General features: G+C 35.1%; 1 protein-coding gene across 3 annotated transcripts in view; it reads left to right on the forward strand.

The window, feature by feature from the left end:
- LOC123531387 (formin-like protein) overlaps positions 1-14,403 on the forward strand; it is a 75,725-nt gene extending 61,322 nt beyond the window's left edge. For all 3 annotated transcript variants that reach the window (XM_053517225.1, XM_053517226.1, XM_053517227.1), the window contains 5 exons: positions 677-806; positions 1,244-1,521; positions 4,349-4,453; positions 5,268-5,373; positions 6,479-14,403. In XM_053517225.1, the coding sequence (XP_053373200.1) occupies positions 677-806; positions 1,244-1,521; positions 4,349-4,453; positions 5,268-5,373; positions 6,479-6,585 (726 nt within the window). In that variant the 3' untranslated portion in view covers positions 6,586-14,403. The remainder of the gene's footprint in view (positions 1-676; positions 807-1,243; positions 1,522-4,348; positions 4,454-5,267; positions 5,374-6,478) is intronic.
- Positions 14,404-14,608: the final 205 nt, after the last annotated feature.

Below are 14,608 nucleotides of genomic sequence, written 5' to 3' on the forward strand. Positions count from 1 at the left end.
ATCGTAGGTTCCAGAGTTATTTTATATCTGATTACCTCCCCTGATTGTAATCAAAATGCATTTATATCAGGAAGTACTTATAGGACTTATTTGAAATTTCATTATTGTCATTAGTTGGACTGAGCCAATCAGGGTAGATAACTGTGGACTGATTTTATGTCAAATTACCTCCCTTTATTTCAAATCAAAATGGGTATATCTCCGTAACTAATGAAGATACTGATCTGAAATTTCATTTATGTCAACAGATTTATTTGGCAGATCCTTCTTTTGTTCACTTACAATAAATTTTTTTTAATTACTTCCCTTTTACGTTACTATAAATAGCTTATTTTTAGTAACTTTTTTATTATTGGCCATAGGGTATAACCGAGACCACATTTCTGTGGTACAACATGGATGGTACCTCTAATTTTTAGGTGTATTTTGACATATCTGTACCTTGTAAGAATTTTTTTTTCTTTTTGGTTAAATTTCTTCCCTTTGTTGTTCCTGTCCTTTGGACTTAGATATTTTTTCTGAGGACTTTCTTGTCCTCAAGTGCAATGATAACAGGTGAGCGATATAGGGCCATCATGGCCCTCTTGTTACTCTTGTTTGATATGACCCTAAAAAGATAACAGCCAAGGAAATAGTGTCATTTGAAGTTATGTATGTATTCCTTGTTCCATTGTAGTTGTTGGACACAAAAACAGCCGACAAGAAACTGACGTTAATGCATTTCTTGGTTGACACTGTCCAGTATAAATTCCCAGACATTCTTAACTTCGAGTCAGAGCTGAGATTCATTGAAAAAGCTGCTTTAGGTAATATGAAGTTGTCAACATATTAATTGTTAACAGGATAGAGTAGGTACTTGTTCCTTATAATCAAGAAAGGAAAACACATTATTATTGATGTAGGACTTTTAGAATTACTGTTTTGCTAATGATTTTTATTATGTACAGTATTGCAGGTAATTTCCCATTTATTGCCTGTAGGTTTTGTTTTAACAATTAGGTAAATTCAAAGGCAATTTTCAGAAAAGATTTATTACTTGAAGTTAAGGATGAACACTAAGTGATAGATAGGTATGAAAAAAACTGTTCAGCTTTAAGGAACTACTTCATAGCCTGTCTCATATACTTAGAAAAGCCTTAACAGTAACATTAAACATGGAAAAATACTTATGAAAATCCTGCACTGCTTCAGTCTTTCATTGAATAATATTTATTTCTTTCAAATTAAAATTTTTTCTGCCCAGTTTCGATGGAAAACATCACGACGGATGTACATGAACTTGAGAAGGGAATGGAGTTGACAAAGAGAGAGTATGACTTGAGAAGATCATCTCGAGATCAGCCTTTGATTCTCAAAGATTTTATCGCAAATTCCGAGGATAAACTACGTAAATTACTCAGTGATGTAAAAACTGCACAGGATTCTTATAAAAGAGTTGTGGAATATTTCGGAGAAAACCCCAGAAGTGTTTCACCTTCCACATTCTTTGCACAGTTTGTCAGATTTGTGAATGCATTTAGGGTAAGTCTCGAGTTAGAAAAAAAAAATCACGCTAACACTTGAAACATTGCTTGGGGTATAGTTTCATGTGAGGACCCCATCCAGCTGGCTGACAAAAGTTCTTTGGTTTTGCCCTGGTGCTGGCTCATGCCTGAAATAATGGCTGGAGGAGTAGCTGGTTTTTTTCCTCCACTATCAGAAAGGTGGAAAGTTGCCATATGACCAATACCGATGTCAATTTAACTAAACAGAAAATGTTCCAAGTACATTATCAGTATTTCTGGCCTTAATCAAAATGGAGGCTCTTTTGTATAAGGACATTGCATTTGAAGTAATTGTCATTTCTTTGTGGAGTCTTTTCACTTTTCGCTCAGAGGTCCGGGGTTTGATTTCAGATGAATCCATGTCCACTGATCAATAAAATAATTATTGTGTTCACAGCCATTCAGTGTGTACATCCTTTGTAAAGTTCAAAGTATCCTGCTTACAACTGACCTGTCTGATTGTATATACAGGCACTTGATTATGTTATATACTGAACATTGGGTAATTATCACGCAGACTTTATTTAGCAAAGTCATGGTTAGCAGCCTCATTTACTAGATGTTTAAAATTTGTGAAAAGTGTTTTAGGACATGATGCAGATTAATATTCATGAATATTTTTGAATTTGCAAGTAGCATTATTGTGATTATTTTGAATTTGCAAGTAGCATTATTCATTAATATTTTGAATTTGCAAGTAGCATTATTCGTGAATATTTTAGATTTGCAAGTAGCATTATTCGTGAATATTTTGAATATGCAAGTAGCATTTTTCGTGAATATTTTGAATTTGCAAGTAGCATTATTCCTGAACACTTTGAATTTGTAAGTAGCATTATTCGAGAATAATTTGAACTCTCAAGTGGCATTATTCATGAATATTAGTACAAATAAAAGTTTCAGTAATATTATTTAACTGCAGTAACTGAAATAAATGTGACTAATGAAATATGGCAGTGAAGGCACCAAGACAGGCAGGAAATATGCGTTTCGAATTTGGATACTGTGCAACTTTTGCTTTTTAGCTCACCTGTCACATAGTGACAAGGTGAGCTTTTGTGATCACGCAGCGTCCGTCGTCCGTTCGTGCGTTAGTCCGTCCGTAAACTTTTGCTTGTGACCACTCTAGAGGTCACATTTTTCGTGGGATCTTTATGAAAATTGGTCAGAATGTTCATCTTGATGATATCTAGGTCAAGTTCGAAACTGGGTCACGTGCCTTCAAAACTAGGTCAGTAGGTCTAAAAATAGAAAAACCTTGTGACCTCTCTAGAGGCCATATATTTCACAAGATCTTCATGAAAATTGGTCAGAACGTTCACCTTGATGATATCTAGGTCAAGTTAGAAACTGGGTCACGTGCCTTCAAAAACTAGGTCAGTAGGTCAAATAATAGAAAAACCTTGTGACCTCTCTAAAGGCCATATTTTTTATGGGATCTGTATGAAAGTTGGTCTGAATGTTCATCTTGATGATATCTAGGTCAAATTCGAAACTGGGTCACGTGCGGTCAAAAACTAGGTCAGTAGGTCTAAAAATAGAAAAACCTTGTGACCTCTCTAAAGGCCATATTTTTTATGGGATCTGTATGAAAGTTGGTCTGAATGTTCATCTTGATGATATCTAGGTCAAATTCGAAACTGGGTCACGTGCGGTCAAAAACTAGGTCAGTAGGTCTAAAAATAGAAAAACCTTGTGACCTCTCTAGAGGCCATATATTTCATGAAATCTTCATGAAAATTGGTCAGAATGTTCACCTTGATGATATCTAAGTCAAGTTCGAAAGTGGGTCACTTGCCTTAAAAAACTAGGTCAGTAGGTCAAATAATAGGAAAACCTTGTGACCTCTCTAGAGGCCATATTTTCCATGGGATCTGTATGAAAGTTGGTCTGAATGTTCATCTTGATGATATCTAGGTCAAGTTCGAAAGTGGGTCACGTGCCATCAAAAACTAGGTCAGTAGGTCAAATAATAGAAAAACCTTGTGACCTCTCTAAAGGCCATATTTTTCAATGGATCTTCATGAAAGTTGGTCTGAATGTTCATCTTGATGATATCTAGGTCAAGTTCGAAACAGAGTCATGTGCGGTCAAAAACTAGGTCAGTAGGTATAAAAATAGAAAAACCTTGTGACCTCTCTAGAGGCCATACTTATGAATGGATCTCCATAAAAATTGGTCAGAATGTTCATCTTGATGATATCTAGGTCAAGTTCGAAAGTGGGTCACGTGCCATCAAAAAGTAGGTCAGTAGGTCAAATAATGAAAAAACGTTGTGACCTCTCTAGAGGCCATATTTTTCATGGGATCTGTATGAAAGTTGATCTGAATGTTTATCTTGATGATATCTAGGTCAAGTTTGAAACTGGGTCAACTGCGATCAAAAACTAGGTCAGTAGGTCTTGAAATAGAAAAACCTTGTGACCTCTCTAGAGGCCATACCCTTGAATGGAGCTTCATGAAAATTGGTCAGAATGTTCACCTTGATGATATCTAGGTCAAGTTTGAAACTGGGTCACATGCCTTAAAAAACTAGGTCAATAGGTCAAATAATAGAAAAACCTTGTGACCTCTCTAGAGACCATATTTTTCAATGGATCTTCATGAAAATTGGTCAGAATTTTTATCTTGATAATATCTAGGTCAAGTTCAAAACTGGGTCATATGCGCTCAAAAACTAGGTCACTATGTCAAATAATAGAAAAAACGACGTCATACTCAAAACTGGATCATGTGGGAAGAGGTGAGCGATTCAGGACCATCATGGTCCTCTTGTTAATATTTGATGTTTGTTAACTTTACAGCAAGCATTGTTGGATAACGAGAAGCGACGTCGCCAGGAGACTGCTGCCTATGGTCATGATGAAATGCCAATGGTCAACAATAAGAAAGATAAAAAGATAGTGCAGGTACTGTGATATAAAGGCAAATGATATCATCAAATTTATTGTGAGATAGTTTTACATGAAAGAGAATGAAACTTGAGCTATAATTATTATTATTATACTAGATTTATATAGTGCCCTTTTCATGATAAACATGTTCAAGGGCGCTTTACATAATATAAACGCTGCCACACGGCACGAAATTCATCCTCTACTAGTACAGACACAGAGCGATCTGACCAGAGGGACAGAGTGAGATACAGCCCCCAGAACAGATCGAGAGAAATCCTTTTTAGATACAGACTTGTCCAGCCAACTTAGCCTAGCTCTTTGCGAATAGACAATCTGGTTCTTTAACGTGCCCTGGTTCTTTAACGTGCCCGATGTATAGCAAAGATACTTGCGAAGCCGTAATTCCTGGGAAGAACCAGTATAGGCCTCTAAGTTAGGTGGGAGACACTCAAGAGCATCTCAGAAATTTTCAGTGCCTGGACTGGGATTCGAACCCCAGACCTCTGGATTGTCAGTCAAGCTTGTTACCACTAGACCACCGGCCCACCTACATTGTTAGCTTATATTGAGATGAAAGGTTATGATTGCATATTAGTTATTCAGGTCACGGTAACTGTTTCTTAAAGTAGAGAAAAAGTGTTTGCTTATTTAAAAGAAAAATGCCAGTTAGCTCTAAATTGGTGGTTTTTGTGAAATTTCCTTATCTCTTTTTGTTTTAGCCTTATTTGAAGCCATCTTATAGAGTAGTTTAAATAAATAGAATGTATAGTTCTTAAAATATGGTTGTATTTATGTACTATGTAATGGTAAATTCCTTCATGTTCAGGAACAAATGGTATCGGAGTTGAAGCAGAGAAATCGTCAAATCAAGGAGAAGAAATTACTGAACAAGGACGAGGTGTATCATGGTGCTTTAGAAGATATTCTTCTTGGTATGTAGCTTATTTTACATTCAGACTTGTATATTCTTGTTTTGCTTCTTCGAAAAGATCTTGCAGTTACGTTAATAATTAGGACTGGGACGATTACTCGGTTAATCGGATCCGAGTCCATTACTAGGTGAAACTGGTTTCAATTTTGCCAAATGCTTATCGTTCTCAAACAGTAAGTTTAACATCACGAATTGTACTTTATCTGTATACATTTCATTGACCAGCACATAGACCCACAGTATATTTCCGCTATAACACATTGAACATAATCAATAGTCTCGGATTTGCCTGTTGTGATATATTTAAAATAAAATTAACCAAAATATGACTTATTAATTATCACACTGCATGCAAATGATAAAGTCTGTAAGTTCCTAATGAAGTCGGCTGTGGGAAGTACCTTGATACGGTCATATTTGTTATATGGCGGTCGATTAACCGGTTTGATTCGATTTCATACAAATGATTAACTGGTTTCAAAATTTTGAAATCGTCCCAGCCCTTTTAATAATGTAAATTAAGCGTTATAAGAGACAAATTAATAGCTTTTTTAGCTTGTCTGATTTAAATAAAAAAATTATGAGGTATTGTCATCACTTGATTGTCGTTGTTGACTTTGGTGGAGATTTTTTGTTGAGGTCCACTTTTTCTAGGAAACCATAAGTCTTAGAGCTATAGCCTTGAAACATTGAACTCTTTTTATGTCATCATTAGTTGAGTAAGCAAATCAAGTGTCATAGCTCTCACTTGCATTTTGTCAGAATTATGGCCCATTTTTACAAAGAAAGTTGTAATTTCTTGGTTTAATATTTTGTTTATGTTTAATTTTCTTGAGTTCTGTAAGAGCTATAAGTTTGAAAATGTAAACATCTTTATCAGAAGTAGATGAGTAAGAAAGTTAAGAACCTCCATTATTTTCTTGCATATTTCTGTATGTCACACACAAAGAAACATAGGCATCAACACACAAAGAAACATAGGCACCAACAGACTGTGCTGTTGTATTTGGAAATTTCTTTGCCACGTGGAACAGTTAAAATCAGAACTTCTTTTTTCAAAAAAAAAAGCTGTTTCAAAAGTAACATACTGTAAATTAATTTTTCAGATTTGAAAAATGAGCCGTACAGAAGAGCCGATGCAGTAAGGCGGAGTCAGAGACGACGGGTCGAGAATCTCGTGCCTATGGGAAGAAGTAGCAATGATTTTTTCTGAAGCTAAATCTTTGGCTGTGATACCAGCTTCAGTTTAACAACAAGAATATCAGACTTTATATTAATTACCGTCTGCTAGAGAAATGTGAATTTTGGAGTGGTGCACTCTAAACTTACCGCCATTTTCGTTTTGAATAAAAGGCTGGAGCTTCTGTCTTGTGAACATTCTTCTTGAGTAACTAGGTGAAAAGGGAACTGTTCATTATAGGCAAACACAAGTTGTATGAAATATGAGAAAAAATATATTGTCTGCAAACCAAGCGTATATACACTGTAAAATAAATAGTGAAGATACTGTATTATGTAGATGTGGAGCTACTCTGTATGCGAGGTATCTCATTTACAGCAAATGTCCACAGGTTCATTTTCCAGGTGTTACAGCTGAATCAAAAGCTGTATTCCTGTTTAAAAAGGGAAACATATCATTTCCTGACATGAAAAGTGAAATATATGTGGAACAGATAAATATATAAAGGGAGAGAACTGTTCACAGTTTGGACCTGCAACATGGATATGGCATATTACAGAAACACAAGATAAAAATGCATGTGTTCATTTTTTTCCCCTGGATTTTGTTTAAAGTGGTCATACAGTAATGGTCATCAAATGGAGGATTTGTGATTTCAGTAAAAAACTGTTCATGTGGAAACATGTTGAAAATTTGTAAACATTTCTTAAAAAGAAATATCAGGAAGCCTTTGTTATAAAGTGTGAATTAACATCAGATTTACATTTTTGAGATATTTAAAGTGGAATATACCAAGTGCTGTTTGACATCTGTCCAGGGAAGAATTGATTCCTAAAACTGGGACTGTCAGATTAAACATTGCATTGCAGAGTGGGAATAAATATAAAGGAATATAAAATTAATCTACTCTTATGGTGAATATATAGGACACTTATCACTGACAAATTGAAGGCTTCAGATGGTCTTTAAAGAGGGTAGACAGGAGTCTCTGCAGCAACATGAAGAAGTCTTTTACTACAAATGACTACTGAATGGTCTTCACTGAAAAACAGGAATCTACGCAGTAAAGCAAAGAAGTATTACAGTTCTGGTGTAATATTTTCATCAGATATGAAGCATATGAGTAAATCTCATTAATGCAACATAATAATTAATGCATTCTTGCATTAAAGTTCCTTGTTTAAACAAGAAGTGAAATTTTCTTTATCAAAAACAAGATATATCATGAAGAGAGAAATTGTAAAAGAAATGAAAGTGCTGATTAAGTCACACAGATTGTGCTAACCTCCTGCTGTTTAATAAAGTATATGAGCCGTGCCATGAGAAAACCAACATATTGGCTTTGCGACCAGCATGGATCCAGACCAGCCTGCGCATCCGCGCTGTCTGGTCAGGATCCATGCTGTTTGCTTTTAAAGCCTATTGGGATTGGAGAAACCGTTAGCGAACAGCATGGATCCTGACCAGACTGCGCAGATGCGCAGGCTGGTCTGGATCCATGCTGGTCGCAAAGCCACTATGTTGGTTTTCCCATGGCACGGCTCATATGCTTGAGGTATATGCTGAAACAAGTCGTGTTATAAGTGTAGGCAGGTGTTGAAAAGATATGGTACATGGAATGGCAGGGTATATTTTGTGAAAGATAAGTCCAGTTTGTTTTTCCATGCAGAAGTGTCGAAAATAAATGGACATAGCAGATATAGACGCAGTATCTCTGTAATAGAATTGTCAACATTTAAGTATTAGATGTTAGGTAGAGCTCTGCTCAGTCAAAATTGCAATTTCTTGAAATTGCCTTCCATTTGCATTGTAGTGTTATTTACTGGAAAACATGAAGAGAAGAAAAAAAGGAAAGTATGTTTAAAAAGAGCTTCACAGGAAAGAGAATCAAGTGGGAATTATAAGTGTGCAATATTTTTTTTCCTAATTCTTGATTTTTGACCAAATGAAATCCAGTGTGTTTCATGCCAGAAAAAGTAGATACATGTAGTTAAAAATACTTTTTAAATTTGGAGATTGAAGTGTTTTTGAAAAGAAAACTGCTTGCAAGATTGTGAAGATAATGTCAGCATCCACTTTAAGAACTTTTTGATTTATTTTGTTGTGACACTTTAGAGAAATTACTTTCATTTTTAGAAATCTTAGAAACACAACTGGTTTTTGATTGGTCAGAAGTCTGAGAAAAACTGCTTTGCATGTACTTAAATGTTTTTTCCTGGTAATTGTACAAATTGTGTTGCTGTACTTTTCAAGTAACTGTCTGGCTTTTGTGTAACGAGTGCTGACTTTGTAAGTTCTGTTTGTCTCGCATCTTCAGGTTATGATAAAATCTTGATAGTATTCCTTTTTATGCGTGTTTTATTTTGATGTTTAAAGAGTTAAATAGGAAGTTTTCTGTTGTATTCTATGGATTCTTTAAAAAAGATGTTGAAAAAAACCCTTAATCATAGATTCTGTGTGCTTTAAGTTATAGTATGTTATTTCACACTTTATATTGGGGTTATTCGTGCTGCGGAAGAAGTAAACATTTTAGTTTTGACTTCTACGATATTTGTGATATTATACTGGGTATTGTAGTTATTGATAGATACATGAATACAAACTGTAGTGAGCACACATCACATTAATATCTAAAATACTATAATTGTCTCCCTTTTACTGCAGCAGTAGGAAAGAATAGTTGTGATATCATATTTTACAAATAGATTAAACTGAGAACTTTCATGATTTGATGAGTACTTTTATTTATGTTATTCCAATTATTTACCTAGTTTTACAGTTTTTAAACTTTTCAAAATCTTTTTCATTTCACTTAAATACAAGATCATAAGCTCTTTGTATTGATTATAATAAAAAGGGCCCGACTGGTTGTAGGAAAGTGCAGTCTGTCTTGTATGAAGTAAAAGCCTAATATACCATCTGGGGTCATATTCCACCAGTAAAACTGGAAGATTGCAAAGTGAATATAGTTAAAAATAAGACTTAAAAGCCACAGGGACACATCGTCACCAGCTTTACCAACTTGTTTTTGCACATATTCTGGTGCTAAACAGTGCAAAAGAATAGCTCTGTTTGTTTTGTTTTACTTCTCTAAAATTAAAGTGCTGTCATTATTTAAGGATCCATTTATCTGGAGGATGCGAGTCAAACAGCTACATGGCCGCTTGTGGTGTATAGTTTGTTATTAGAAATTTATGCTAAGCATTACGCAACTTGCTGCTGAGAATATGTTGGTGTTCTATTTATAGATTTAAGGATAACTTACACAATTATAGAAGCTTTAATAAATTATAACAATATTGTGTAGCTGACTGTAGGCATTATTCTGTTTATTTAAATGTTATTTATGTCTGTTACTTTTTATGGCGATAGTTTGTGTAAAACTTTAAATTTCTTTTAAAGATCCTCTGGAATTTGTGAACTGTTTTTCTGTATTGTTTTGTTTCTTTGTATGAAGCACTTTATGCCAATTTTTCTTACCTGTTTTTTCCCCCATTAATTATATTTTAATAATGATTGCTAATTCATTTTTAGGCTGATGCAGGAACTGATTCCTGTGTTTTGTATATATGCGATACTAATATGTTAAAAAAAGAGACATTTTGACCACATGAATTATGTCTCCCACCACACAGTGGTGTGGGAGACATATTGATTTACTCCAGTCTGTGTCTGTCTGTCTGTCTGTCACAAAGCTTGTCCGCACTCTAAATCAAACATTTCTCATTCGATCTTCACCAAACTTCAACAAAATGTGTCTGCCAATAAGTGCTCGGCCAAGTTCGATAACTAGCCAAATCGGCCTAGGCAGTTCGGAATTATGGCCCTTGATTTACCAAAAACACTCAGATTTCTTGCCCAGTTTTACCCCTAAACCAGCGCCTATATTACTAGTAGTATAGGCGTCCTTTTGGTGTCAAGAAAGCGCATGCACATGTGGATTAAGTAAATAGTATATAAAGACTGACTTACTATTTAGATGATTAGGCAGTTGTGGGAGACATGCGCTTTTCTCAAAAGCATCTCTAGTTTTGATTTGAAAGTGTAAGCTTTGTTAACTTAATTAAATATATTAAACAGATTTCATACAGTTTGCACAGGATTCCAGTTTGAATGGTTGTTAAAATTTGCTTTCAGAACTTCTGCTGAATATTTTATGTATGACAAGTTTGCATTTTGTCGGGATAGTCTCTGGGTTTAAATACCTAAGGTTATATGGAACAAATTAAAAAGCAGCTGGAACTCATTGTGCTTACAAACAGGCTTATAGCAATTTTCTTTAAACTGTTCAATTAATTACATATCAAGCAAGGGCTGGTGAAAGTGAAATTGTGACAAAGATTAGTGGAGATTCTAAAATTTGCAACTTCACTCGGAAATGTACACTGAACTAGTCTCTTTTTTTCACATGTGTCGTATCAAACATCCATAAAATGATCAGTTCTACAGGTTGATCTCAATAGTAATCAGAAAAGTGTTGTTCTTGGCAAGCACAATATTTAAGCATGTCCTACCAATACATACTCATTCTGTTATATTAATCCCTTTGCACTCTTACTGTTCAATTTTATACCAGGTTAATACAGAAATTTTTGTGTATTCAATATTTTGGGAGTATGTACACACATTCTTACACCAAGCATCATATAAAATAACACATAGCCACATAGTATGTACTGCACATTTGTAATACCTTGCCTTTAGGAGTGGCTAATTAGCTATTCTGCTATGAGGATTTTTTTTAAACTAATGCCCATCAGTTTTAGATTTTCCAAAAATTGTGTAAAATCTAAATTTCCACATTTTCACAACCCCACCCCCCCCACCGACCCACCCCAATTATTGCTCTTTTTACAGATAGGTCTTTTATATAAATAGTCTGTATAAATAATTAATAATTATATTACTTTAATCGTTTATCTTGCAAATTCTTTTCCACAACAACCCCTGTACTTCCTATATAAAGAAACAAGCAATGATTTCGAGCTGAATTTACTATTAGTCATTGATGAATGTTTGAAGTCAGTACTCGATGCTGGTAATTAATTAGAAACTCCTGGTTTGTTTACAGATGTAGAAAGTGATACTTGTGTCATAAATCGTGTAATCTAGTCCATCACATGTCATTAGTGTATAACTAAATGTAATGTATATCACTTTTTATCACTTAAAAATTCAAATTCATTATATGTACTCTGTTAGAATATATAGAAACCTTGATTAGCTTACCTATTTCTAACCATTGAAACAGTTAAATAGGCATCTGTCAGGCAGCCAGTCTGCTAACTTACCTGTCAGATTTTTGTTCCAACTTCATCCTGACTGAAGCAGCCTCTTAAGTTAAGCTACCACACTTTGCACGCTATTGCGTGTATGCTTTATACAGGTTTGAATGTATTCATAATGGGCTATGTCTGATTAAACTTAGAAGGTTTTACCTTAAAAGAAAAGGCTTGTCACTTATTTCATTAATGATGATTTAACTGAAATGCTGGTTTAAACCTGTAATACTTTACTTAAGCATGCTGTCCTTTTGAGTTAGGTATAGTGCTTAGTTTCTTTCTTACATTCCTTACAAAGATTTGATTTTATACAGCTTGAAATATTTTTGTACACAGGGTGGAAGATTTTTTATTTAGATCATCCTTGATTTTAATTAGGCATTGTATTTAATACTGTACATATAGCTGACAAAGGGGGCACAAATGCACATATAAAATATGAACTTTAAATGGGTCAACCTCTCTAGAGTGAATACAATCGCAGTAGAGTGAACACAATCTCTTCAGAGTGAGCAAGACCTCTAAGGAGCGATCATGATCTCTCTAGACACAGTTTCTATAAAGTGAACACAACCTCACATGAGTGAGCACAATCTATATAGAGTGAGCAAAACCTCTATAAAGAGTGAACATTGTATCTCTCTAGATTGAACACAATTTCTATAAAGTGAACACAACCTCACTTGAGTGAGCACAATCGATATAGAGTGAGTAAAACCTCTACAAGGAGTGAACACAACTCTAGAATGACGCAATCTATCTAAGTGAACTCTGTTTAGACTTGTGTTTGTTGTATAGAGGTTGTTGCACTAAAGAAGTTAATTGAATTCTATCTCCTTGGAGTTGTCCTTAAGATAGGTTAAATTGTACTGTTATTTGGTTGAATGATGAAATACGTTCATATGCTTGTACTATTTTTTTTCTACTGTACTGTAACATTTTTTTTTTTTCTGTTAAACATAACCATGCCAGTATCTTGTATCAAGATGCAGGATTTTTTAGCCTCATATATCTTTTTAAGAACTTGGAAGTTTCAAATAAACAAAAAATTGAAGGGAAAAATGCTACCTTGTATTATTAGTATAAAACAATATACCTGTTAATTTACGAAAACCAAATGAGCCGTGCCATGAGAAAACCAACATAGTGGGTTTGCAACCAGCATGGATCCAGACCAGCCTGCGCATCCGCGCAGTCTGGTCAGGCTCCATGCTGTTCGCTTTTAAAGCCTATTGGAATTGGAGAAACTGTTAGCGAACAGCATGGATCCTGACCAGACTGCGCGGATGCGCAGGCTGGTCTGGATCCATGCTGGTCGCAAACCCACTATGTTGGTTTTCCCATGGCATGACTCAAATGCTGATTTTCATGATAATGTATGTCTATGAAGGTTGTTTATTTATAATGTATGTCTTGGTTTGGTCACAAATGAGAAGCGAATTATGTATGCGCAATCAGTAACTTAATGCTTGGCGATAATGAGGGTCGCATTTTAACTTTGTGGGAAGTTCTCTTGTAATTATGTTAATATACAATCCCTTCATATTCTACAGGCAACAGCAGTTATTACCAAAATATGTGATTTTATATATTCTATAAAAATTACTTTTCGGTAGTTATTAGTATTTCTACAATACTCTTTTTGAATAGAAAAAAATCTGTATATTGTAAATCATCTTGTATACATGTTCATTACAGATACCAGGAAACTAGAAGTTAATGGATGATGGAGATTGAATTTCGATCTCTGCTACCATTCAAATGTCATAACAGCTACCAGTATTCAGAATGAAATCAGTATACTTAATAGGTGGGCAAAATCCATAGGAAATCTTTCAAATTTAGGGATCTGTCTTATTATCTGTCCTACTTACAGTTGGGAAAGTATGAAATTTTTATATACTCTAGATTTGTTGCTAAACAATGCTTTTCTAAGATAAACCATGCTCTTCTAAGATTTTTATGTATAGATGAATTATAGGATTATAAATTATTAACTCTAGGATAAAAATAATCTGACAGTCTAATAACTAAAGGTAGCAGATATAGAAAGACATTTGAGCCGTGCCATGAGAAAACCAACATAGTGGGTTTGCGACCAGCATGGATCCAGACCAGCCTGCGCATCCGCGCAGTCTGGTCAGGCTCCATGCTGTTCGCTTTTAAAGCCTACTGGAATTGGAGAAACTGTTAGCGAACAGCATGGATCCTGACCAGACTGCGCGGATGCGCAGGCTGGTCTGGATCCTTGCTGGTCGCATACCCACTATGTTGGTTTTCTCATGGCACGGCTCATTTGATCTCTTTCATCCATGTACATTTTCGTCACAAACCAGTCATTTACGTCTTCCATTGATTTATGTTGTGAAATGAGACCAATGTTCTGTCCGTGTCGCTGTGTAGAACAGTTAGGTGTTTGTTCTTTTTTATACATTAATAATGTGTCAGTGTTGAGCAACATGCATTATATAGCATGTTCCAGATCATGCAGGTACAAGTGAACATTGTATGATAAATTGGTACAAAAAGAGATATTTTAAAAAGAAATAAAATAATGTGATAACCTTTATAGTGCTGTCTTCTTTTTTATGCCCCCGACATCTACCGATGCGGGAGGCAGATAGTGATTGTCCTGTCCGTACGTCCGTTTCGGAAAGTCCTACAAATGCATACTTAAGTGGCTATAGGCCTAAGTAAACTAAAGGAACCAGCGTGGGAGCCATCTGGTCTAGTCTGGTAATGGCTGCCAGGTATTTGAACACTAATTTTTCACT

Source organism: Mercenaria mercenaria, chromosome 11, assembly GCF_021730395.1.
Source record: "Mercenaria mercenaria strain notata chromosome 11, MADL_Memer_1, whole genome shotgun sequence".
NCBI classification, from domain to species: domain Eukaryota; kingdom Metazoa; phylum Mollusca; class Bivalvia; order Venerida; family Veneridae; genus Mercenaria; species Mercenaria mercenaria.